At 44.6% G+C, this 25,923-nt stretch overlaps 1 protein-coding gene and 1 non-coding gene across 3 annotated transcripts; both read right to left on the bottom strand.

The window, feature by feature from the left end:
• Positions 1 to 8,387: 8,387 nt before the first annotated feature.
• CDKN2AIP (CDKN2A interacting protein) lies at positions 8,388 to 12,114 on the bottom strand. Of its 2 annotated transcripts, none has more exons than XM_024760015.1 (3): positions 11,673 to 12,114; positions 11,136 to 11,235; positions 8,388 to 10,511 (listed from the first exon to the last, which is right to left on the bottom strand). In XM_024760015.1, exons 1-3 carry the CDS (start codon positions 11,942 to 11,944, stop codon positions 10,503 to 10,505), a joined length of 381 nt encoding a protein of 126 aa, XP_024615783.1. In that variant the 5' UTR covers positions 11,945 to 12,114; the 3' UTR covers positions 8,388 to 10,502. The 2 variants fall into 2 exon arrangements, with proteins under 2 accessions (XP_024615783.1, XP_024615782.1); XM_024760014.1 differs by having other exon boundaries at positions 11,105 to 11,235; positions 11,673 to 12,107.
• Positions 12,115 to 25,556: 13,442 nt separating this feature from the next.
• TRNAR-CCU (transfer RNA arginine (anticodon CCU)) lies at positions 25,557 to 25,629 on the bottom strand. Its single transcript has one exon. It is a non-coding gene; the product is annotated as a tRNA-Arg (tRNA).
• Between the last annotated feature and the right edge of the window lie 294 nt (positions 25,630 to 25,923).

Raw genomic sequence — 25,923 nt, 5'->3', positions numbered from 1 at the left:
TGTAATTTTAAGAAAGGAGTGGCCAATAGTGACCATTTCTTTGCCTCACTTAGAATTGATCAGAGCATTCCCTGAACTCTCATCCATCCACAGGTGGGACTAATCACAGGAAGAGGGGCTGGCAGTGAGAAATAAGAGAAAAATACAATGTTTGTTAAAAGGTTGACTTGGGTATTTGGAAGAGATCATGTTGTTCAGCTAAGCTATCAGCAAAATTGGAAGTAGGCAGTTTTGCTTTTGATACCTGTTAGCACCATTCCATTTTCTAGTAAATGTAAACTCCTTAGGTGTTTGGCACATAAAATACCCAATACATGTTGTCGAATAAGATGTTTATCTGTGTTTTTGTTTATTCCCTGAAAAATCAATGCCCTAATGCTGCCTCCTGGTGGCAGAATGTCATGTGCAATACGGAGACTTTCTCAAGGAAGGTGGGAAAAGACTAGAGAGGTAGGCTGCTGTCAGACTCCCTGGAGGTGGACTTTGCCTAAAAAAGCATAATCTTGTGAGGCTGGCTCTCTCCTCTCCTGAGGAAGCAGCCCTTTTCATGAGTGTGACATCCATGGGTTGTGAGTTATATCACAAGTCATTTTTTTGGCTATTTCACCAATTTTACTGATTGAATGATTTATTCTTTTTACAGGTTACATCAGATTTTAGAGCACGTACTGTGTTTGTGATTGCCATCTCTTAACTGTTGGAATGGAACAAAACATTGGAGATTATTTTAATGAGAAAAGCTTCTCCAGGAAGTCAGTGATGACCAAAAAATTAGGGGCATAATTTTTGTTTCTGGGGCATAATTGTTTGGGGTCTTGTTGGAGGAAAAGACTTTGAGAACGGGGAGAGGGTGTGCTCCAGGACCTGGGTAACTGGGTGGCTTTAATGACCATCGTCTTACAGTGTGGGCCCTGGGAAGAACTTACCGGGGAGTCCCAGTAGCTAATTTTTCACATTGTCACTCTACAGGATGTCTGTACCAGCACATCTTTCCCATTTTGTGGTTAAACATCCCTCTGGAGAATTATCCCTGAGGCACTGAGAACTTTATTGTACTTTCCCCATACACCCCCCTCCCCGCCAGCCTCTTGGTCTCAATTCAGATGTCAGTCAAGGTGCCCAGCACAGGACAACCTCTTTAGCTGGTTGGAGAGCTATTGCCAACTCCTGAAAACACAGAAGTAACTCACCTTTGTTCTGGTCCTACAGCTTTAAACCCTTAAGTGAGGGCTTGTGAATCATCTAACCTGATGAGGATATTTGAGGCCCCATCTGATAAGTGCACTTTGTACCATAAACAACTCAAGTAAAAGTAAAAATCAAGTAAATCGACAAAATACAAATATTTTCTACCACTAAATCGCTAAGGCAATTCCAAAGAATGTGCTTCTGGAACAAAAGGCAATTCCAAAAGAGGTGCCCTAAAAATGTTTTGAAAGTGGTAGAATAATGGAATAAAGATATTCTTTCCAAATAAAGATATTTTTCTTTGAAGTACACAAAATTGGGATTTGTAAATTTGTTTTTCTTTCTTTAAACATAACTCTGATTTTAGAAGTGTACGTATTATCTGGAGCAGAACATGTCATGTTCCTCATGAACTCTTCCCTTTTACCCCTTTAGATACTTGCAGTGACATTTTAGATGTTTAAAGTCAATCAGTGTGATTTTTCAAATGCCTAGGATTATTTATTATATACTTATATGACTATGAAGAATGTAGAATCGAGTGCTTTAATAGTTATACATGCCTTCTATTTGTCCAATTACGCTTGAGAGCTATAAATTTAAGGTGTATTTTGCTCAGCAGTGAGAAGCTGACATTTAACATTTGCGAGGCCAGTCAAGCAGTAGGTAAGTGAAGTCAGCCACCGAGTACTTGCTTTCCTCTATTTCCACACCCTCCAGCCTCTTTAGGGCAAAGTTGTATTCGTTCTGTCTACTATGATCCAAACGAGGCCTTGAAAAACTGTCAACTTGTTGGCCATTTCAGCTTCTACGTTACTTCTATTATTTGACCCTTAAGAGAAAGTCTCTTATTGAAGGATCCATGGAGTAAAAAGAGGTTCCCTTATTAGACTTTAGGGATTAAATGGTTGAGGAAGCACTTGTGATCAGCCATCATTTAAAATCAGTAAGTCGTCTTATAGCAATGTTTCGCGCTGCTCAAAAGAACTCATTTTTAAGCTGTAACACCTTCCACACACTGTCTTGCTCAGCAGTAAGGCAGTTAACACTTTGTGACTTACGAAGTTAGAAAGCCAACATTCTTAAGATAAATGTTGGTGGTGAATTCACACTTCTTTGTGGACTCCCTAGAACCTGCGAACACATTACGTTACAAGGCAAGGGAGAATTAACATTGCAGATGGAGTTAAAAAAGTTGATCAGATGACCATCTAACCAGATGATCTTAAAATAGGGAGACTATCTGTGTGAACCCAGTATAATCGCGAGGGTCCCTGTAAGTGGGAAATGGAGGCAGAGAAGTCAGGGTCAGAAAAAGAGGTGACAGCAGAAGCGGGGTCGGTGCAATGCGGCTTGAGGACTCAAGCCACCCTCGCCGGCTTTGCAGATGGAGGAAGAGGGTCGTGAGCTAAGAATGCAAGCGCTTCTAGAAGCTGGAAAAGACACGGGAGGCAGACTCTCCTTCAGAGCCTCCGGAGGGTAAGCAGAGCAGCCAACACCTTGATGTGAGCCCGGGGGACCTCACTGGACTTCTAACTTACAGATTTGTATTGTTTAAGCCACCAGATCTGTGGTAATTTGTTACAGTGGCAATAGAAAATCAGTATGTTGTTATTGTCATTTAAGTTTGTCTGCTCTAGGCCAAGACTCAGTAGGTAAGCTTTGCTTTGATATACGCCAGCATAAATCCCCTTATAATAAGAAAGGATAGAATTTTGAATTCTGAAAAGCCACCAAAGTCTACAAAAAATTCTTGAGCTGACCTTATATTATTTCTATCTCCCAATCCTTTCCCCTCTTGCTTTATATTGACAAAGATCAAAAAGGGGTCAGCAGCTGTCTTTCATGATTCTCCCAGAACCATTATTACACTGAAATTTACAGGATGTCTGACGTATGTACTATCGTCCATGGTTTCAGAAAGTAAAAAGCTTAAATCTTTACTCATTTGTTAGCTCACAACAGCAAAAGGTAACAACTGAGAAAAAAATAATAAATGAAGCAAAGAAAGAAATATCAAAGGGAAACTGAGCAAGAGCCGTTGGGTTTACACAGAATGTTCAGAAGAAAACTTGGGGTAATTAAGGAAAGAACGCAGACGACCCTGTTTTATTCCATACTTGAGCTGACGTTGAGTCTTCATCTGCTTAGTTCCTGAATTTCCCCCAAGGTTGTGAAGAGAGAAAAAGAAATCTTTACCAGAACCCAAGCAGCCGTGCTTCACCTGGTATGGTTTGATTTTAGGCTACTGTCTCGAAATAATTCCTCCCCTAGAAGAATGTGTTGGGCAAAGTAATGCCTGACCAAGTATAAATAGTGCCCCAAGCTTTATCAAGTACCTTTAGCATATGTACCACCAATAACAGTTGTTAGAACTTTTATGCTACCACCAGTATTTATTTCAAATTACTTTTTTAAAGTAAGATTTTTCTAAGTTTACTCGTACAGCAATCGCAGGGATCCCAAAAAGGGCCACCTTGTTCCGCAACCCCAAGGACATCAGTGCACTGAATGACATCCACGGAATTCCATGTGAATGCTGCCCCGTGCTGTGCAGCTCAGCAGCTTTGGATTCAAGGTCTCGATTTCTTCAGGATTTCTTTCTTCAAGCCCCCTTTGTTTCAATCTCTCGGACCCTCCTAAGGAAGGATGCATTCTTTGATTACAGTCAGGGGATAGATGAGGCAGGCTCATTACACGGGAACTGTCATTACTCCCACCACTGCAATACTGACACACGCGAAGTTCATGCTGTCGAGGAGAGGTCAGGACCCACTTGCCTGGAATGCCTGCTTCCCTGCTTTACCCTCCGCAGAATCTGCTAGGGCTGGAATGGTTCATTTTTCTTTCCTTGCTATCCCTGCGTGGACTTCCCTGAAGTCACATTATCCTTCTCTCCTTCCCTATATGAGCCATAATGGCAGAATGACTGCCAGAGAATGTGAATTTCAAGGTAAAGGAATGAGTATTTTCAGAATAGTATTCTTATTTTACCTTTATCGTATTTCTCTTCTTAATCGCATTCAATATTTTGAAATGAAAAACGAGGACAGAGGTGCACATACTTTATCCCATATTGGTTTCCAAATTGCAGGTTATTGGGCATGTGTGTAACTCCCTCGTTAAGTAATCCATGACAGTCCACACAGGTATGACAAACTAGAGACGCCTCTGTGGACCTCTATGAGTTTCTATTTCATGAGAACCGTTTTTTTTTCCCAGCTAGTGTAGAAAAGTAATAATATACAAATGGTGAAGAGTAATGAGACAGGACCCATTAGGTACATAATTTGTTTCAACCATTGGTTACATCACTGATTATACTTATACCACTGCCTCTGCAGATTGTCCCTTTAAAATTCTACAAATAATGCCTAGAAAATATTTTCCAACGATTTTTTCAGATCCATCTTTCAGCAACTTCCCTTAAGGTTTACTTCTTTACAAACTTCCTAATTTAAATTGTTAAATAAAATTTCTCAAATTTTCTTCCAAGTGTGATTACACCATTTTCTAGTGCGTAAACAAATATCATGGGCCAGCATGTCTCACCGGCATCCACATTCAGTGCCCCAAATTAGAACGCTGGATTTGAGTCCCTACGTCAACATTTACTTGTTCTGTGATTTGAGAGAAACAAGTCAAAATGGTCATGTTTTCTCATTTGTGACATAGGATCAACAATACCAACCCACCTAAGGGTAAGGAGGCTTAGGTAAGACATACATAAAGCATCAGTATATTGTAGGCACCCAATAAGTGACAGCTACCCACATGGTGAGTCCTTGCACTGCTATTTTGTTTTTTGACCTAGGTAATCATTATGTGGGCATTTAATAATTTATATATGGACCTCTGCAATTACAATTCACAAAAAGTAAGAAATGGTAGCTATTTTTGGTGTTATCTAAATGTTAATTTACGTGATGGTCCCTTAAGCCTGACCTGAGTCCTTACTAATTGCAAATTCTAATATGGCATTTTACTTTAAAACAGATTCATTCCATTTAGTAAATTGGTAACTTTCTGCCTTACATCACTCTAATACCAGTTGCAGAAGGAAGCTGGCATCTACACCAGGCCTCATAGTTGCTATACCCCCTTCTGTCCAGTCCAAGGTGGTGCCAAGGAATTGAGAAAGGAAGGTAGAGGAATCCATCGACGCGGTACGGCTGCCCTCTTTCAAAGGAGGTCTGCTCCTCGCTGTTTTACACACACAGGGCTCCATTTTTCTTTGAAGAAATATGACTAAAAGAAAGTTTGAAAACCACTGATCACATATTCAGAGCTCAGGTTTTATCATTTCCATGTCCGAGCCCTGGTAAACTGACAAACATGAAAACAGTCATAAGGAAAACACTAGGTGATTATCCTTTTGTGCATCTGTCTTTACACTCCTCTTCAAGTTTTATGTACATTATGTATAATAGTTCCACTTCATATCATAGTACAGTTTTATAAATCCATATACTTACTGTTTATGCTGTTAGTTTGGTTTTCCTAATGACTTCCAAGGAGGATTCTGATTCTACTCATGAGAGTTTCAAGATCACAAAAAGTATTTGCTTGCTTTGTGTTAAGGACTGGCACATGAAATCTCTAGCTTTTACTAAAAAGAATATCCTGTATCTAACCCTTCCTGTTTAGTATTACCTTTTTCCCCCCCTTCCAAGTTAGTCAATTTTGTTTGGGACCTTGTCCACGAACTACACTACTTTTCTTGCTGTATAAACCACAAAGGAACAGATAAAGAGAACTTTAAAAATTAGGATTTTTAGATAATGATCTTCCTTCAGTAGTCTTTCTAAAGAACAGGACAGAAAAGTGGATAGAGTAAAGCCGGTAATAAGGGAAGAAAAGGAAAAAGGAATGTTCTAGCTGAATAGCAACTAAGCTACATTCACTGAAATTTCTATTAATTTTTTTTTGCAGAGAGGGAGTAGGAACATTAATGGCTTGACAACCCTGAATTTGTTTTTGTTTAAACGGTAGAAAGCTACAAAGAATTTCTTTAATCATCAACCACACAAATTTTTTTTTTTTTAAAGTTGTGCTTAAAGAGATACCCATAGATTTGCCAGTGTCTAGGCAGTGAGTCGATATAGGGCTTCAGCACCATTTTTTAAGACAAAGCCTACAAATTCCCCTTCAACTAGTAACAACACAAATTTAAGACTGACCTGGTTCCCAGTTGCTGCTTGCTTTGGTTACCTCCTCACTGCCATCGCTCAGGAATCCAAAGAGGAAGGAGAAATCCGTACCAAGAAAAGCTGTACTTGGCAGGGAAAACGATGGCCCCTTTTTACCTCATTTAAAATGGAGCATGCTTTTGATAACACATACCAAAAGCCTTGGAATTATACATATCCTCATGACAATTATCCCAGCCAATGGCAGCAGTGGCAGGCCCCAAAAATTCGGGTTAAAAACTCATAACAATACCATTCTTTAAAGTCAACTCTCTAACTTTACCATTAAAAAAAAAAAATTATGGATTTTAGCACCATTGAAAAATTAGTTTCAGGTCATCACCTCACCTCATTGATTTAGAAGAAAAATCAGTATTTCCTCTCAATATCCTATTCGGTAAACTTGATTTCAAATTATTTTAACAAACTTCAACTGCACCCATATGGGATAATTCCCTAGTCAAGAATATTCGAGACATGCAGATACTAAGGAGAAGCAGTACAAACATTAGATCTCCTTCTGTGACTCAGTTCAAGGAAATGAGCCTTTGGAATGATGTGGTCACTTAAAACTAGTAGGAAACCAGTCTGAGGGGGATTTTCAGAAGTTTCATCATTTAGAGAATTGAGAAAGGTAATAAGCAATAAAACATAGTAAGAGCTTGGACTCTGGAATCAGATATGGGCTTGAATTTGATCTTTGACCAAATTACTTTTTCAGTTTCATCTGAAAAATGGACCAAATGACAATAGTTACTCATCAGGTTCTGAGAAAATGAGAATACACATATAAGCAATTCCTCAACTGTGGTATGTACTTTGATCCTCACAGCTGAGGCAGCTCTTCTATTTTACAGATAAAGGGTTAAATTTCCAGTTAAAGTTAAAGGGTTAAATGCCTACTTAAAGAGGAAGAGCCAAGATTCTATCTCAAGATTCCAAAGCTTGTTTTCTTCTGCAGGACACTATTTTGAAGAATTGTAAAATATGCATTTCTCTTAAATCAAGGGTTCTTTAAATTCTGATTATAAGCTTTTAATAGTTATAGAAAACGTTTATTAATTAGATGTTTGTTTTTACATTAAGCAGCTTCCTGCAATTCTACCATATAAGAAGTTTACTGTAATTTAAAATATTTTCAGTAACTTTTATATTAACTTGAAATTTAGGAAATTTAGCCAATTCAGGAAAATACTAAACCACCTAATTAGATACATTACAGAAATTTATTCTTACTTTTCTTGCCATCATTGTCCCACAAAATATACATTCCAAGGCTGAGGAAACTGAGGTAATTAAAACTGCTTTCATAACACTCATGTTATTTCTCCTCACAATGTATTATATAAAGGCAACCCATTTACATAATATGGACTTTAAACTTTGGTATCCAATTTAACATGCTCAAAAATAAACTTTTTTAAAAGTTACCTAGTGAAATAAAAACAATTGATTATTTCAATTCAAGTATATAAAGTATCCCCTATTATTTCTAGAATATAAAATAGAAATAACTTCATGACTTAAATTTTACTACTTATGTCCAATTTTCCTACTCCAATACAACTGCCACACACAAGGCCATTTCCTGGTTTTTCTCAGTACATTATCACCATCACTGCTCAAAGTGCAGCAACTAGAAAGCCAGAAAAAGGCCACAAAGAATAATACAGCCCGAATCACCTAAGACACAGAAGCAGGATTTCATTTCTTAACCAACAAATGTAATTCAACTGAACAGGCTCATTAAAGAGCTGAGCTTGGCTTCTCTTCTTCTACCCAGTGTTCTTCTACGAGGTTTTGTAAACAAAAAAACCCACCCAGTTCTAGATTTGCAAACTGTTAACTTGTCTACCCATAAAAAGCTGTGTGTCAGCTACGAAAAATTACCTAGTTGCAATTTACGACGACTAGTGACAGGTGACAGGAATCCGCAGGAAGCCTATTTGCAGGAATTGGTTCTGACTACGGGGGTGGGGGGGGGGCGAGAAAAAAAACCACAACTTCTTGAAAAGGTAAAATAGCTTAAAGCATTTAATATCTAAACAAATCAATCTGTTAATAGTAGTAGTCACAAAATATGCTTAATATAGAAACCCACATTTACGTCTTTAAGAAAAAGTGTAAATTGTACTTTACCTCAAAACATAAATTAACCCACTTAAAGAATCTGCAGAGGTCAAAATCATGGTGAATTTCAAACAACTTCAGAATAAAATAACCTTAAGTATTTAACACTGCTTTATATCTAAAAAATGCTTACAGCTTCTCATAAAAATAGTCTGAGGCAACTATTTTCTCTTTTATTCTTTAACAGACATGGTTCAACATTATAGGCAACATTCTTAAAACCTTAAGCTTCACAGACTTTCAGACAAATACTATGGTCCCCTTTTCTTTGATGTGAAGGTTTATTCAGCTAGAAAAAAAAAAAGCATGGTAGACAACTTAATACATTTTCACCAAATTCAAAGTAGTACAAAAATTTTAAGACTACAGAACTACACATCGTACCTAATGTGTCATTAAAAATAGAAGACAGTATTTTTTTCAGCAAATAAAACAGCATACTGGTATGCTGCTAATGCATAAACCTTTTACTGTATACTGTCATTCACAAATTATTTACAACTTCCACTGTGTGAAGAGAACTAGAATGTAAATTTTCTGCAAAACTGGAAAAAAGCAATACAAAATTTGTGAAAGCCTGTGTTTCATATTATACAAAAGTAAGCCAGTTCTTCTCTTCAAATACCAGATATTGTACACAGTGACATTTTGGACATTATTACAGTAATTCTTGAGGATGTTTTAATGCTGGAGGCAAGTTTACAGGCCTTGACTCTTCATCGAGGAGTACTAAGTCTTCGATTTCACTGCCTCTGTATTTCCTTTTACATATTTTTACCACCACCTTTTTCTTGAGAAATAACTTCAAGGCTTCTCTTGATGCAACTGCTTTTGCGTTTTCTTTGCTTTTTCCACAGCCAGTGCCCAAATACACAGACTTACATCTCAGTTCACAAACAATACTTTCTTGAGAGCTCTTGTTTTGAGGCAGATCTGCCAGTTCCTTTAGCGGGACGAAAACCACATCCAGCGTTGCTTTCAGAGCCTCGACAGCTGCGTTTAGGAGCTCTCCGTGATTCACGCTGGGACTAAAGCCACCAACGGCCACCAACTTCCATGCCACCGTTTTGTACAGTCTATTGAAAAAAGGCTGCTTCTGTTTCACATCTTCATTGGTTAACTTGCAACAAGAGAATCTGACAGAACTCTCGCTCGCCTGTGCAGTACTTTCAGAAGGCAGCTGTGACGTGCTACTCTGAGAGCTGCTCTTAGAAGCCAGCTGGGACACACTTGCTATGGAAGTGCTTTTGGAAACCAGAGCGCCACTGGTCCGGGAGCTGCTCTTGGGAGCTAACAGTGATGCAGCTACCTGCGAAGTGCTTTTGGAAGTCAGCATCGTGTTTGCTGAGGTGGTGCTCTTGGGGGTTAGTAAAGATGTGCCTGATGAGGAACTGTTTTTAGAAACTGATGATGAAACACTTGCCTCTGAACTAGCTTTGGAAGTTAACCCGCTTGAAGCTGTCTCTGAACTAGGTTTAGAAGACAACAGTGGCAACTCTATTTCTGAGCTTCCTGAGGAGCCCAGCAAGGGCACCTCAATCTCTGAGATGCTCTGAGAGGCCGAGACTGAAGAGCCTTCCAAAGCACTCTTTTTCGGGGATCCACTTTGTTGTCTGGAATCAGCGGACTGGGTCACATGACTATTCACACTGGATTTCAACAACGAAGAAACCAACGACGCTGAACCATGTTTATCTGGAGCTTCTGGTTCAGAAGCTTTTCCACACCCTACTGCTGTTACCTGAGAGGGAATGCTGCTGCTTTGGCTGGAAACAGAGCGCTCTCCATCACTTGTGGAGCTGTTCTGACTCAGGGTGCCAGAGCTCCGAGCTGAGTTCCCACTACTCTCTGACTTGGTAGTTGATCCCGAACACGCTGAACTACTTTCCTGCTGAGCTGATGCACGCTCTGTTTTGGCAGGAATTTTCACATGATCTTTTTGCTCAACTGCAGAACTGTTTTTTCCTTCTATGGCTCGTTTTTTTGTTGGCTCTTCTACCCCTTCTGAAAAAAACGAGAACAAGTATGTGACTAAGCCTACCTCATACATAACAGCTGAAGATTTACAAGACAGATACTCATATTAAAATAAAGGCACAAGATGAAAACATTTCAGGATTTGTAGATTCTTTAAAAAGTGTGGAATAACTTCATTAATTTCTTAAAACAGCGCTGAATAACACCAATAATCTTTTCATTAAAAAATTCTTTTTGTTATTTTTTTTGTTTTTTGGCCGCCCCGCAGGGCATGTGGGTCTTAGTTCCCTGACTAGGGCTCCAACCCGTGCCCCCTACAGTGGAAGCGCGGTGTCTTAATTACCGGACCATCAGGGAAGTCCCCTCAATAATTTCTAATATTAAAAAATCAACAGCATAGACAATATTTCACACTTCAAAATCTCACAGAAGTCAAAGGAAACTATCAAATTCAAAGCCTAAAACACAGAGACACATAATTTAGGTTTAACAATTCCAATTTGATTAATAACATTATATAAATTCTAACTTGTTAAAAACTTAGGAATAACGATAATTCCTAATAACATCAAATTTAAGTTCTAAACTCCTATGTATGTTCACATCTATGATCTGCTAACCATTGCTACTCGATATCCCTCTTTTCTTCACCTTGGCAACCAGTTCGTCTCTTGTTGTATGGATTGGAGCATCTGTCACTTTGATGCCTTCAGCCATACTAAGTATTTTATCCATAACTTTTTGAGAGTACCTGAAAAAAGGAAGGGAAAGACACTTTAAGAAGTGTTTTTGCTAAGCTGCCACCTCTGGGGTACGAAAACAGGCCACAGGAACTGCATTTCCTGGTTGTAATCAAGAAACGGAATCAACCGCCAGGAACATTCTGTTTCCTGGAACGCCGTAAACAAACGCCCGGGGTCTGGGAGGCGGGATCCCTTCTTACAAACCTAATTTAGATTCAGTGCCCCTCTCCCCCAGGAGCGTTGTGAGCTCATCGCCAACAAACAACTCCACCGCCAGCTCCCCACCCAACGGGGGCACCTCCAGACTGGTAACCATGGCACAGACGCCCTTCTCGCCCTTAGAGGGCAGCCTGTCCCGCGGATTCCCGCGCTTCCACCACTTCCCCTTCCGCCGAAAGCTCCGGACAAAACCGCGAGAGCAGCTCAGGGACGCCGGCTCACTCACCGGCACCCGAGGAAGACGTGGTTGGCCCAGGCCATGGAAAAGGAGATGAGCTGCTGCAGCTGCCGACTGCGGGTCCCGCTCTCGGCGTCGGCGGCCTCCTCCGGGTGAGCGGAGGCAGCGCCGCCGGCGGGGGCCAGGTCCCCGGCGTTGCGGAGCAGGAACTCGCGGCGGTGGCGCCAGTGTTTGTCGGTCTCGCCGTCGGAGCGCAGCGTCTCCACCCAGGCGGCCACCCGCGGGTTCTGGCTCAGGTACTCCGACACCTCCTGCGCCATGTTGGGCCTGCGGGTCGCGATCGGACGCTGCGCCGAGGCTGGGGGCTGCGGGGCGAGCGGCCCTGTCACTGCGGCCTGCACCAGCGGCCCACCACAGAACGCCCCTCAAGAAGCGCAAACACGAAACAACAGCGCCGGGAGCAGCTGAACCGCCCACTTCCGCCCGCCGCCGGCTCCTTCCCTTTTATAACCTTGCTGCAGCCGAGCGCCCGCGCGTCCTTCCGGCGCGAGCCGGCTCTCCCAGGACGCTTTGCGGCGCCCAAGCCGCGGCGCTGCGGCCCCTGCGGCGGGGGTAGGGGAGGCGGGGCGAGATAAAGGGTTCGCGCGCCTGCCGTTCTGCTAGGGAGGGCCGCTAGTGTGTTCGCCCCGGGCGCCCTGGGCTTCGGCGACGGCCCCAGCGTTCCGACTGGGCTTTGTGACGCCACGCGCTCCCGCCCCGGGCCCGCTGCTCCGGGGGTCGGCGGAGGACAGCGGGCTCCGGGGCAGCCGGGTGGGGCAGGCCGAGTCCTCGCGTGCCGCGCGCGTTCCCGCGGACTCGAGTCGCCATCCGGCCGCGAGGTCTGGGCGCCTCGGCCCGAGGACGCTGGTTTCGAGCGGGGCCAAAGTAAACAAAGCTCGCCTCCATTTTTTCTGATTATGCAGAAAATCGAATGTAGACAAGCGAGGCATTCTGAGGCCGTCCAGTCTCGGGGCATTTAGGAATGTGCAGGTGTATATTAGCTTATAAGTATTATACTAATAATAAAGGTAAATGATAACGTTTAATCCAGTTCGATGTTGCCTTGTGGAGCCCAGTCTTTGAAACTACTCCTGACCCCGCAGACTTGGGTTTGGTTTCCGCGGTTCAACCCGGGCAGTACTGCTTCCTCTAGGGTGGATATTTGGTCAGTAACATAAACGCTGCGCCAGTACCTTCGGTCTCCGTCGTATTTCCTTAAATTAACATACTGTAACCCCTAGCTGGACGGATACCCAGGAGGCGGCTTGGAAAAGTGTATTTGTCTCCACGCCCCTAAACTTCACCTCTTAGAGCTACATTTTTCTTTGCATTTTTTCCATTTTAGAATGTCCAGACTTAAAGCATAGCTGCTGGCTTGCCTATTGTTATGTTTCTAATATTAGGTATTTGGGTATTTTATGATTAATAAAATTTAATAATAAAATAAGTGATATTTATAATTTATCATTCTTGTCACTTATATAAGTAACAAGAATGATAAACTACGAAATAAAAAGAAATTTTCCTCTCATAAATGTGGATTGTGATTTTAAAATAAATCAATAATCAAACAAGGTAAAAAAGGAATGGTCACTTAGATGGGATTAACAAGAAGCCAGGTAATTTATATACATGCTGGAACAAGCAAAATTCAACTATTGTGTGAAAATAGTAGAGCCCATTTTCCTGTCGTGCCCAATGAAAGTGCATAAAAACAGAGGCACAGAAATTTTTTAAACTTACAATTTTGCTTCTAGTTTTGCTCTTCTTTCCTCTTTTTCCCCGAAACTTTAGAAGGGTGAAAAGAAGTGGAAACCTGGCACTTTATTTACCCTTCCCCGTCCCCGTGTCCTCAAGTCCATTCTCTACATCTGTGTCTTTATTCCTGTCCTGCCCCTAGGTTTTTCAGAACCATTTTTTTTTAGATTCCATATATATGTGTTAGCATATGGTATTCGTTTTTCTCTTTCTGACTTACTTCACTCTGTAGGACAGACTCTAGGTCCATCCACCTCACTACAAATAACTCAATTTCATTCCTTTTTATGGCTGAGTAATATTCCATTGTATATATGTGCCACATCTTCTTTATTCATTCATCTGTCGATGGACCCTTAGGTTGCTTCCATGTCCTAAACCTGGCACTCTAAAAGACTGGAGAAACTTCATGGTTTTTCCTTTCATGAATTCTTTGGCGAGAGAAGGGGGAGGTCGCAAGTAAAAGAATCTAAGATTATGTACCTAGATGATATTTGTACATTTTAATCCAAGAATTTTCTCACTGTTTTTCTTTTTGCCCTGTAGCCTTCCACCCATGGGCTTCACTGCCTTGAAGGGGGTGCAAATGGAGCCTGGATTTCAAAATTAATTGTTAAAGTTATAATAAAAGCATTACGGTCTGAAAGCTGGAGTATTTGTTATTTGCAAAAGCCAGCTGCTTTACTGAAAAGATGCATGTCTTTTTTTTTTTTTTCTTTTCTTTCTTAAAAGGTTGACTTTACATATGAAGATTCGGGGAATAGACCACGGACCACAAAGTTAAGAATGATAGCATATATTCTACTAGGGGGAAAAAAAAAAAAGCCCTCTCACCATATGCAGACAAATTCTCAGACTGGAGGGAGGGAGAATTCAGAGAGAAAAGGTGAGAAGGGAACCTGTGAAAACCATTGAGGGCGGGACTGAGCGGGGAGGAGGAAGTGTTGGCTCTGCCTGGACCTTTGGGAGAAGACAGCCCACTAGTGCCCATCGTGGGTTGGCCTTTATAAGAGAAGAAATGAACTTAGAGAAGGCCTTTTATAGCTCTAGTAATTAACTATACAGCTCCCTCCTCCTCCCCCAACACACACACACACACCCCCCTTGTCTCTCACAGACCTTAGGGGGATCCAAAAAGTTCCACAAGGAGAGAGAAAGAGAGGAATGCTGAAGTGCCCCCAGCCACCATGGTCCCTACTTACCTGCAGGGTTTGTGCCATTTTGTTTTTACATTAAGCCTTAACATTAATAAATGTTAATAAATGTGTTTGCTGCTGTGAGAATTAAATAGGATTGTGAAGTTACATCTTTCATGGGGGTTAGTGTCTAAAAATCAGCATATAAAATGAAAGTCAGATAAGATATGATAACACTCTACCTTCTTTTCCTGTGGCAAGCAGTAGGCTCAATTTTAGAAAGACCCCTTGGGCATCTACTGATGTGAAGAAGTAGGGAACCATGGGCTTTCTGTACAGGTTCACAAATTCTAGGTTGATTAATTTCAGTTGCAAGTGACAAACAAATTATGATTTTAAATGGCTTCTGCTTAAAAATAAAAAAGAAGGGGAATTTATTGGCTATATTACTGATAATCCAGGGAGTAGACTTTGGGGATCCAGGTACTCAAACAATATAATCAGGAATCCTGTTTCTTTGCATCTCTAGACTTTGCTTTCTCTGCGTTCGCCTCAATCTCAGATAAGCTCTTCTTACATAATGGCAAGATGGTTCCCAGCAGCCCATAGCATATACATACTCCATATCTCAGCAACTGCTTTGAAAAGGGAGCTTATCTTTCCCGATAGTTTCTGTCATTGTCCTGAGGTTCTGTTGGGAATCCATTAGTTCTGTTGAGTCACGTATTAATCCCTCAAATAAACAGTGTAGCCAGGGATATGAAATATTCTGATTGTACAGGTCTGAGTCACGCGTCCCCCCTAAGAATAATAAAACATCTGAGCAGGGTCAATATCATGTAAGAGAAATAACAAGATCAGTAAATAAAAAATTTACACTCAAAAAAGTGGGAGTCACAGCCATATGCACAGTAAGATCACCAAATGCCAGAAAAGATTTTAAAGAAAGGATGATAGTAGTGAGTTGCAAATGGCACAAGATAATTCTCCTGTGGGAAGCCCTCTTATCAGAGGACTTCCTTTCCTCCACATCTTAGCCAACGTGATAAAATCTTTTTATAACAATTATTATATTTCCTTACAGAATATTATATAGATCCTTCCTGAAAACAATTCCATCTTTTTAGTCATGTTCCTCCAAATACCAATAAGATGAAGTTATTATTATCTGTACTTTCTCATCCTTTTGTGAAAGTTTCGCTTATGCTTAGCCCTAGATTTAAATCTAGGAGTGAGATACAGGTAGAGCTCAGACGAGAGTTGGTACTTGAAGAAGCACAGTTCAAGTTCCCATAAAATAATAAACTTGATCCTCGCTTTTCAGAATCATGGACAGTTCGCACGGGAAGGGGACCTTAAGACTGTGTTTATTTTATAGATGAGGCAACTGAGGGTCAGAGTGGTTAAGTGATTGCCCAAGGTCAAACAACTGGTTAATGGAAAAGCAAGAATGAGAAACCAAGGGAAATGGTCAGTCTGTCGACTTGTGGTCTAGGACGCTGTCCTCTGTCACATATCGCTCCTTGGTGAGGTGTAATAACTTTTGACTAGCTCACAAGGTGTAGTGGCTGCAAAAGAAATAGGAACTGAACCAACCCTTGTTCAGTCCAGGCACTAAGATATGACAGCAGCAATCCACTTAATTATTGGACAATTTGAAAACTAGAACAGGAAGCATTGAAACGTGTGTTTCATTGTGCCCAGGGCTCCAGTGCATGAATGTGTGATTGCCTTGAAACTGTGGGCAGGAGAGGAAGTAGAAAGTTACATTCCTGGAGGGATTGAGGGAGCCAAAGGAGAGGACAGAACATCGCCTGACTTAGTGGTTAAGAACAACCGTTTGGGAGTCAGAGATTCCTGGGGTTGAATTCCGGCTCCATTATATATCACCACTGCGGCCATGAGCAAATTGTTTAACCTCTGTAAGTATTTTTTTTTTTTAAGATTTTCTTGATGTGGACCTTTTTGGTTTTTTTTAAGTCTTTATTGAATTTGTTACAATACTGCTTCTGTTTTATGTTTTGGTTCTTTTTTTTTTTTTTGCGGTATGCAGGCCTCTCACTGTTGTGGTCTCTCCCATTGCGGAGCACAGGCTCCGGACGCGCAGGCTCAGTGGCCATGGCTCACGGGCCCAGCCGCTCCGCGGCATGTGGGATCTTCCCGGACCGGGGCACAAACCCATGTCCCCTGCATCGGCAGGCGGACTCTCAACCACTGCGCCACCAGGGAAGCCCTATGTTTTGGTTTTTTGGCCCTGAGGCATGTGGGAATTTAGCTCCCCGACCAGGGAGTGAACCCACACCCCCTGCAGTGGAAGGCGAAGTCTTAACCACTGGACGCCAGGGAAGTCCCTGTTTTCTTAATTTTAAAACAGGAATAGGGCTTCCCTGGTGGCGCAGTGGTTGAGAGTCCGCCTGCCGATGCAGGGGACATGGGTTTGTGCCCCGGTCCGGGAAGATCCCACATGCCGCGGAGCGCCTGGGCCCGTGAGCCATGGCCGCTGAGCCTGTGAGTCCGGAGCCCGTGCTCTGCAACGCGAGAGGCCACAACAGTGAGAGGCCCGTGTACCGCAAAATAAAATAAAATCAGATTATAATGTAGCTGGAATAATACTGACACAGAAAGAATTGCTTTTTGACAGGTGGTCCCACAGGTTTGTGATTAGACCTAAAAATTCCAGGCCAGCAAGCCGTGCCTAGGAGCCCCCCTCCCTGGACCTCCGTGAAGAATGACCTGCTTCTCTGAGATTCCACCTTCCCTGAAGCTTAGAGATGCTCACAGCAAAGGGAACTGAGAAAGGAGTAGAGGTGAAAGTAGGCAAATGCGGTGTCCCGGAAGCCAAGGGAAGACAACGTTCAAGGAAGACAGAAAGAACTGGGTCTGATGCTGCTGGTGGGTCAAGGAGAATGAGGCCTGAGCACTGACCATTGGGTTTAACAGTGGGGAGGTCACTGATGATCCTGAGTAGACCAGATGAACGTATGAACATAACCGAATGCAGACAGGCAGAGGAAAGGGGCAGATCACATGGTACCACGTCCCTGGCTGCTGTCCTAGACTTGTCAATCCCAGCATTCCCCGTGCTCACTGTTCTCTTCCAAAACACAGCTCTACCTATGCAGACTCAGGCTAGTCCTCGCGCATGGTGGTCTTATTCAGCACCGTATGATAGGCTAACCATTGGCCTGGGAGGGGAGCCTGACACAGAAGGCCCTGCCAATGCCTATCACATTCCCTTTCTGAAATAGGCGAGGCAGGCTGATATCAGTAGAATCTGAAGCTGAGAGACTGCACAAGGGGAGGTTGTGAGGTAGGAAGGCCACGCTGGACCACTAGTGGGCTGAAGTTTCAAAACAGGCGGAACACGTGATCATGGAGCTGAATTTATGGCATAGAAAACGGCATGCAGGTCAGAGTGCAGGGGCTGCCTGGTAGCAGGAGAAGAAGGGAGAAGCCCCCCAGGCAGAAGCAGAGATGGGGAATGTGGCTGAGTCATGTCTCGGTGGGCACTAGAGTCAGACCCACAAAGCACCGCCCTGTTCCAAACCTCCCACCAGGCCGGTGCCTCCCCGGAGCCCCGCCCTTCCATCTCCTCGAGGCTCTTCCCCCATCGCTGTGAAGGTCTGCACGTGAAGGCCCTACCTGAGCTCACTTGAGCGCAATGAAGTAAACCAGCAACACAGTGGGCACTATTTCACTAAGTCAGAGTGTGATCTCAGCAAGATGTGCTCAGAGGGTCCTGAATTAAAGCCAAAGAACAGAAACAAAATATGAAATGGGATTGATAGACCAGACATCGGGATGTATTCAGAGCGTGGTCTTTCCAGGAGTCTAACAGGAAAGGGGTGGGTCTCTCACCGACTTCTGCCTTCCTGGGCTTGACCGAGCCCCTGATGAAGTGAGGACGACGTGAGGAAGGCCAGACGTTCGTAGTGATGGAAGTTATTTTGTGTTGGAGAGACCGAGGTAGGCGGCGTCCTTAAACTCGGAGCACCGGGTGAGCTAGTCCCTTGCATTCCTGAGGCTCAGTAGCTGGGTCATATGCATCTGCTAAAGATATCCCAAGGTCACTAGACCTTTGACTGAAGTAGTTATTTTTGTTGAGTTCAGTGGTCCAACTTGTCTTTTGCACATCGAATGTACAAAATTCAAAATTTGTTATGGTTCTGGGCACAGGGGTCAACTATGAGCTAGACCATTAAGGGATCAGGAAATGTCCCAACTAAACCATCTTGGGAAGGCTCTCCGGGATCTCTGCTTTAGGGCACCAGGGAAGAAGTTTCCAGACCTATTCCTGAACCATGGACATGAAAAAAGTATTCGTCAGAGTCTAGATGATTTCAATCAGATTAACTGTAGCCTCTTGATCTTCATTTTATAGACTGAGTTTTAGACTTATTACAGTGATATTTATTGAGCAACTACTTTGTGCCAGGCTCCATCTCGGTGCGGGAATGCCACGTGAGTCAACAGCAACGCTATTCCTGTCGTGAGGGGGGCTGATAGCTCAGCCCTTCACAGTACAATCAGAGGTGCTAGCATGCTCTGCAGTAAAAACGGCCCCAAATTATTCTGGCTTACAGCCTATTAACTTTACCACTTCCTTAGTACAATGAGAATTTTACTGCCAATTTACCTAGCAGGTTAAACGAATATTTGTGAGGTTCACAGAGGCTGATGGCAAAATTCCTAGATGTGTCTTGTCAGTGCTGGATCTTTTCCTAGTCAACTGTGGCCTCTCAGTAGTGACCAAAAATACTTAGCATTTTCCTCTTTCATGGAAGCCATGGGAACCATGATTCTCACGAAGGAGACCTTTCAGAAGGGTGGGGACTGCTGGGGGGAGAGGGAGGGGAGAGGAGAGGAAGTGGGGGGAGCCAGAGATGGGCAGAGAGATGCCGGATGAGTCCACCGCCATCCTCCACAGTGCGTGGCAGGAGGCTGGAGGGGACGGGTGACGTGCCTCAACCCGCCGTGGCTCCGTGGAGAAAGGCACGCGTGAGGGCGGAAAGTTGCGCGGTCTCCGAGTTCCCGTCACTGCCGGCGCATCTGGCTGCGGTGCAGCTATTTTGTGACCTGGCACTTTCGGGAGTTGACATTTCCCCGCACACGGTGTTACCCGAAACAGAAAGACCTCTTCAGAGAGTTTCTTTTCAGAATGTGTCCGCTGAATATCTGTGACCTCTTTTGGCTCCCCGCGCCTCCCGACGCAGGTGAGACACCTAAGGATGTAACTGAACTGCCCCCCGTGGAGAAGCCAGCAGGGAGCCACGCCGAGCCGGAGCCCGGGAGTGCCTCTGGGTCCTGACCCGACTCAGTTCTCTTCCACTTGAGCAAAAAAGAAAGTCTGCAGGGAGGGCTTCCCGGGAGCAGTCACTTAAACACCACTCTGTTTGAACTGATTTATCTCTCTATGGACTGAAAAAACAGAAACGCACAAATAGATACCCTCTGCTCCCCAGGGCCCATATCCAGACCAGCAGGGCTCCTATGTGGATAAAACAAAAGAAATGCGTGAATGAGCCACACCCAAAGCAATACTACAGTATTAGCGACAATAATTTTGTGGTCCCCAATCCAGCCTCTAGCATCAAGGATAGTCATTACCATCGCGTTGCTGTTCTCCCTGTTGTTTTTTTCCCCCCTTTGCCACCCCAGGTTTTGGGTCTCTTGCCCCAGGTTGGAGATTGTGGGAGATATTTCTTTAGAGGCAGAGGACAGAATTTGAAGTCTTTGGAAGGGAGGAGGTGGAAGGTAGCAGAGTGACAAGAGACTTGGGGAAATTCCCCCTGGGCTGGCAATGGAATAGAGATTTGAGTGGATTCTGTGAGTAATAGAGATGCAAGCAACTGCCCCATCACCCCCACCCCAACCCTCTTTGGGAAGAGGAAGGAACTCAGAGTACTTGGCTGTGAGGTCTAGGGGAGGGGAAAAAAACCAAAAACCCTTTTCCCCTACCCTCTTAGATTCAGTGACTCAGGCCTGTGAATTAAGCTGACAGAAGATAGGTTAACAGGAGAAAATGCATACAACTGAAACACTCTTTCCAATTTTACGTGTCCAAGGCTTCACAGAAAAGAAGTAAAAAAAACCCAAAGAAGTGGTTAGATTTGGGGGCTTATATACCATTTTAACAAAGGGAGATAAATTGTGAGGTGACTAGCCAAAAGAAAGGGATTTGGGCTTTGAGGGATAATAAGTTGTGGGAAGGTGAACTAGGAAAGAAATGGAAGATAAGGGTTTTTTAAGTCAGCTTGTCATGCACACTCATGGTGCTGGCCCTCTGTCTCCTGTGATGAAGATTGCTCTCCTCACCCTGGTACAGGAGAGGGGGGACATTTATGCCACCATCACAAAGGGAAATCTACGCCCTGCTTTTGGGCAGTTAAGAGGAGGGCAGAGGACTCTTCCTATATTTGTTGATTCTCAACTTCCTTCTGCTCAAAATAGTGTCATATTTTGGGGTGGCATATTCTGAACCCTTCAGAGGAGTCCCTAAGGAGGCCAGACCCTACATTCAGAGGGGTGAATGACGGTCTTTAGGGACCAGGCTGGCTTGGGCACAAAGTGCATCTTGGCAGTGACCCCCTGATGGACAAGGGCTGAAGGCCCAACTTTGGTGTTTTGGACACTACAGATACGCCAGCAGTTCTCGTGTGACCCTAGAGATGGGAGGAGACCCAAACATGACTGAGATTGAATTTCTCATCACACAGGCAAGTTGACTTAATATGACTTAGAAACTTCAAAATGTGGCATTTAAAAAATTTTTGCTACTTGTGTTAGAGTAAAATTCATAACCATTAGCTATATATTATCTCATTAAAACTCACAATAATCGTACGAAGTTGGTATTATTGTCATCACCATTTTGCAGAGGACATCAAGCCTTAAAGGGCTAAATAACTCAATTACTCACAGCTATTCAGGTGGTGCTGGGAACCACCTGGAAGGGACTGCCCCCCTCCATCCTACTTTGCATAATAATTGGTTATGGACTTTTCAGTTTTGAATTTGGCTAAACCTTTATTTTGAAGTGGTTTCTCCTGAATTCCTTTATGAGAAATTGAATTCATTTCATAGCACTCACTGTATAGATCCACTTGGTCACCCCAGCTAGAAGGCAAGGTGCCTTGGTGGAGAACAGGGACGCTGTTTCCCCTACAGGAGGGCACAGAAAGACACTCAAGTGTCACCCACTACACGCCCCCAAACCCACTTGCTGTTAACCACGCAGGGAAGGGAAATTCTGGCTCAATGTTATTAAAAAACAAAACCTTAAAGAAAAAAAGAAAAGTCGAAGAAACATCTATAAGAGAGTTCTTTGTAACAGTTTGGTAATCCGAACAGAAAAACCTTTGATAAGATCTCTGGGAGAGCGAAAGTAATTCTCCTCTCTGACTCTCTGAGTACGGATGGCGAAACAAAATGACCGATTCCACCAAGCATCAATGAGGCCCTAATCCTGGAGGAAGGAAGTGGGGTCCGGTTTCCACTGCTGCTATAAAAAAAAAACAGGGCTTTGTTTCTCAGGATTGCTTTTCCAGTAGTTGTGACACACGGCGGTTTTCTTTGGCAGGAAAAACGCCTTCGGAAAGGGCTGTTTTAGCCCGAGCCGCGCTGAGCTCGCGGGATGTTCCTCCCTGAGGCCACTGGGTGGCGCTCGAGGAGCCGGGATGGCGGGTCCGAAGTGGGCAACGTGCAGAGGTGACTCTGAAGAAGAGTGAGGCCAACCCTCCTCCCAAAGCCATTTTCAGTGTGGACAGTCGCGGTTTTCTCCCTCTTCTATAAAGAAGGAATAAAAGCATATTTAGAAATGATGTTTTTACTTGGAAAATGCTATTTTTATTGGTCTGTAAAAGACCATCGGCGTCAGAGCGTGCAAACGCAACGTCAAGGCCGGCGCCGGACTCCACCCTTCCAGCTCCTGGCCCGCAGCCCCTCCTGTACGGAAAGAGCCGAGTGGGCTCGTGCACGCCCTTCCCCCTTGGTTAGGCCCTCGGGCCCCAGCATCTCCTCGTTGCTCTCCGGCACCGCCGATGGGCTTCCCCTACATTTTGAGTTCTGGTACCACCCCCTTGCACCTCCCCAGGGAGCAGCCAGGCCTTAGCAGCCAACTCTTCCCCTGGTCTGCTCTCTTGAATAAACTTGCTTAGCAATTTCCCTCTTCAAAACCAAACTACGCTAGAAACAAGGGGTCCCTATCGGCCCTCCACTGCCCCTTTACCTACCTGTTGCCCATCACTTGCTTCCCCTTCTCAACACGCGGGATGGATTTGGCTGTGAGCACGGCCTCGACTTCCTCCCTCCTATTTACTCAAATCCACCCTGATTTAGTTTATGTTTCGTTTTTGTTTGATACTGATCACCCCTATCTCCTTCTCCCCTTGGGTCCCCCCTTGGCTCCTGAGACTTACCTCCCTTGGGCTTCCTCCCAGGCTCCGCCCTCCCAGGCCCCACCCCTCCTAGACCTGCCAATCCGCCCCCCCTTTCTGGGATCCACTTGCGCGCAGCACTCTGCAGACCTGTGGAAGGGAGTCCACAAAAGGCCCCACTCCAGCAGGGGGTAAAGACTTGGGCCTGCTGGACAAGGTGACGAGTTTTTTTGTTTTTTATTTTATTTATTTTTGTCTGCATTGGGTCTTCTTTGCTGCACGCAGGCTTTCTCTAGTTGTGGCGAGCGGGGCCTACTCTTGGTTACGGTGCACAGGCTTCTCATTGCGGTGGCTTCTCTCGTTGCGGAGCACGGGCTCTAGGTGCGCGGGCTTCAGTAGCTGTGGCTCGCGGGCTCAGTAGTTGTGGCTCGCGGGCTTAGTTGCTCCGCGTCATATGGGATCTTCCCGGACCAGGGCTTGAACCCGTGTCCCCTGCATTGGCAGGCGGATTCTTAACCACTGCACCACCAGGGAAGCCCAGGTGATGAGTTCTTGATCCGCATTTATTTTTACCGTTAGAAGGACCTTTGCTAAGGATCTTGAGTAATGGATAGGTTCCCAAGCTCAGAGGATACATGTATCCCCTACATGCCGCGGGGCTTGTAGGGGAGAGAGGGTTGGAAAGTGTGTGAAGGGTGTTCAGTGCTGGGCTAGCAGTTGGGACCCCATTTCACAGACCCCTAATCCTTGTGTGAGAGGCAGACCCGGGGGCCACTTGGGGAGGGTCAGCATCCCTCCCTGGGCTCCCCCAAGGAAGGCTGGAACCCTGGAGCTCCAGTTATTTACTGCTGTCTGAAAAACTGATGCGGCAGATCAGGTCTGCAATTTGGACAGGAATGAGGGCATGGGAGAAGCCTCGTCTCGGCTTCACGAGGTATCAGCTGGGGCACATCAGGGGGCTGAGGATCCACTTACAAGATGGCTTTCGCACATAGCTGGAGAGTTGGCGTTGGCTGTTGGTTGAGAGCTTGGGGGCTTGGTTCCTGTCCCCACGGGCCTCTCTACCATTGGCTTGGCCTTTCTCAACCAGTCTGCTGGCTGGTTCCCAAGAGACAAGAAGTGGAAGTTACCGGTTTCTTAAGGCCTGGGCCCCAAACTGACACAGTGATTATCTTGCATCCACTGTATTCTATTGGTTAAATACTTGCCAGGCTCAAGTTCGAGAGTAGAGGACAGAGACGCCACCTAGTGATAGAAGGAGTATCAGAGAACTGGGGGCCACGTTTTCAAACTGCCACACGTAGGCTCCTGCCTTTACCCCTCTCTCCTTCTCCATCCTTTTAGGTTGGGACTGGGTGGGGACAGTCAGTAAAGTGAAGCCCAGAAAGTTATGGCATGGATCACACCTTTCTCCACCCCAGCCTTAGGGCTGCTTCCCTCAGTGGTGGTCAAGCTTGCAGATCAAAGAAAGGCCGTGGTAATTTAATGTGTCCCTTCCAGGAGGGTGAAAAGGAGGGGAGGGGAGGAAGAAGTTTCAGGGAGCTTCAAGCAAGCTGGGGCTTCCATCTGGGGCAAGAGGAATTATCTGAGTGAAGAGAAGAGAGGTGAACACAACAGCAGAAGCATTTCTCAGTGTTTCTGAGAGGCCTCGCCCGATGGCCTGCTTTCAAAGTACAGAGCAGAGTTCCTGCTGTTATTGTGGTGGTTATAGGTGGGTTATTGTCATTAAAATGAGTTTAAGCTTCTTTTCCGTGTCTTTCATGGTGCTTCAAAAGTAATAGAAATTAAGAGTCACGAGGCCCAGCCAGCTCAGGCATTTTCCTTTGAGGTTGGGGACGAGGAAGCCAGGCGTCGTGCCAGTGAAGCTGGACACCTGTGCTGCAGATGATCAGCTGAAGCCGCTAATTAACCTCACAAACGCGGCCAAGCAACTATGGGGGTGATGACCGTCTCCCTCCAGACCCAGCCCAGTCTTGAGCCCATGACCTTGAGCGACACTGTACCGCCCATGGCTATTCTATAAAGGGGAGAATGATGGCAGGCAGCGGACTGGCTCCCTGCAATCATGAAGGTAACGAAAGACATAAATATACGAAGCACCAAGGCTTGCAGGGTGAGCGTGGCTCAGTGCCGAGAACCGCAGTGGCCTTTTTACACCAAGTAGGCACGTTTTCCTGATATAATTGTCTTCCTTTTGCAAGCATTGAATTAATTTCTCTTACGCACACACGCCCTTCTGCCTCTGTCTGCACTCCATAAATAGTTGCTATTAATTGCCATGTCTTGCTTTTTATTATATGCTCATCGAGACCAGAAATTTCACATCCTCTGTGCTGCGAAAAGTCCTGGGTGGCTTTAATATAATGCCAAGCTACTGAGAAGCCCTCAGGAAATATTATCACTATTTATGAAAGTGGCAACTACTTTAATTGAGATGTGAACAACGAAAAAGGGCTAAATGCCCTTGGCTCTTCACCTCTGTTGCATTGGGAGAGACTGATTTTTTTTTTAAGATTTTTTTTTTAATTAATTTATTTTGGTTGCGCCAGGTCTTAGTTGCAGCATATGGACTTCTCAGTTGTGGCATGTGGTCTTTTCAGTTGCAGCACGCATGTGGGATCTACTTCCCCAACCAGGGATCGAACCTGGGCCCCCTGCGTTAGGAGCGCAGAGTCTTACCCACTAGACCACCAGGAAAGTCCAAGAAGAGACTGATTAACACAGGCTTCCAACTAACTCCTTCCCTCTCCGGCATCTAAAACTCGGGTGCATTTAGGTCACTGAGCAGCTGTGTGGGTGGGTGAGAGGCTTTCTTGGGCTTAAGCCAGAGAGCCCGGCTATTTGCAGCAGAACTAGATTTTTTTTTTGTTTTTTGCGGTACGTGGGCCTCTCACTGCTGTGGCCTCTCCCGTTGCGGAGCACAGGCTCCGGACGCACAGGCTCAGCGGCCACGGCTCACGGCCCCAGCCGCTCCGCGGCATGTGGGATCCT

The sequence above is a fragment of the Neophocaena asiaeorientalis genome, unplaced genomic scaffold (assembly GCF_003031525.2).
Source record: "Neophocaena asiaeorientalis asiaeorientalis breed wild unplaced genomic scaffold, Neophocaena_asiaeorientalis_V1.1 scaffold521, whole genome shotgun sequence".
In the NCBI taxonomy this organism is placed as follows: domain Eukaryota; kingdom Metazoa; phylum Chordata; class Mammalia; order Artiodactyla; family Phocoenidae; genus Neophocaena; species Neophocaena asiaeorientalis.
Note: the sequence above shows the minus strand (reverse complement) of the source record. Positions and strands in the feature narration are given on the sequence as shown.

Coding starts and splice junctions, on each gene's coding strand:
- CDKN2AIP (XM_024760014.1), bottom strand. CDS start 11,944: ATGGCGCAGGAGGTGTCGGAGTACCTGAGCCAGAACCCGCGGGTGGCC. Junction 11,236..11,672: donor CACGTCTTCCTCGGGTGCCG/GTGAGTGAGCCG, acceptor TCCTTTTTTCAG/GTACTCTCAAAAAGTTATGG. Junction 10,512..11,104: donor AGGGATATCGAGTAGCAATG/GTTAGCAGATCA, acceptor CGTTTTTTTCAG/AAGGGGTAGAAGAGCCAACA.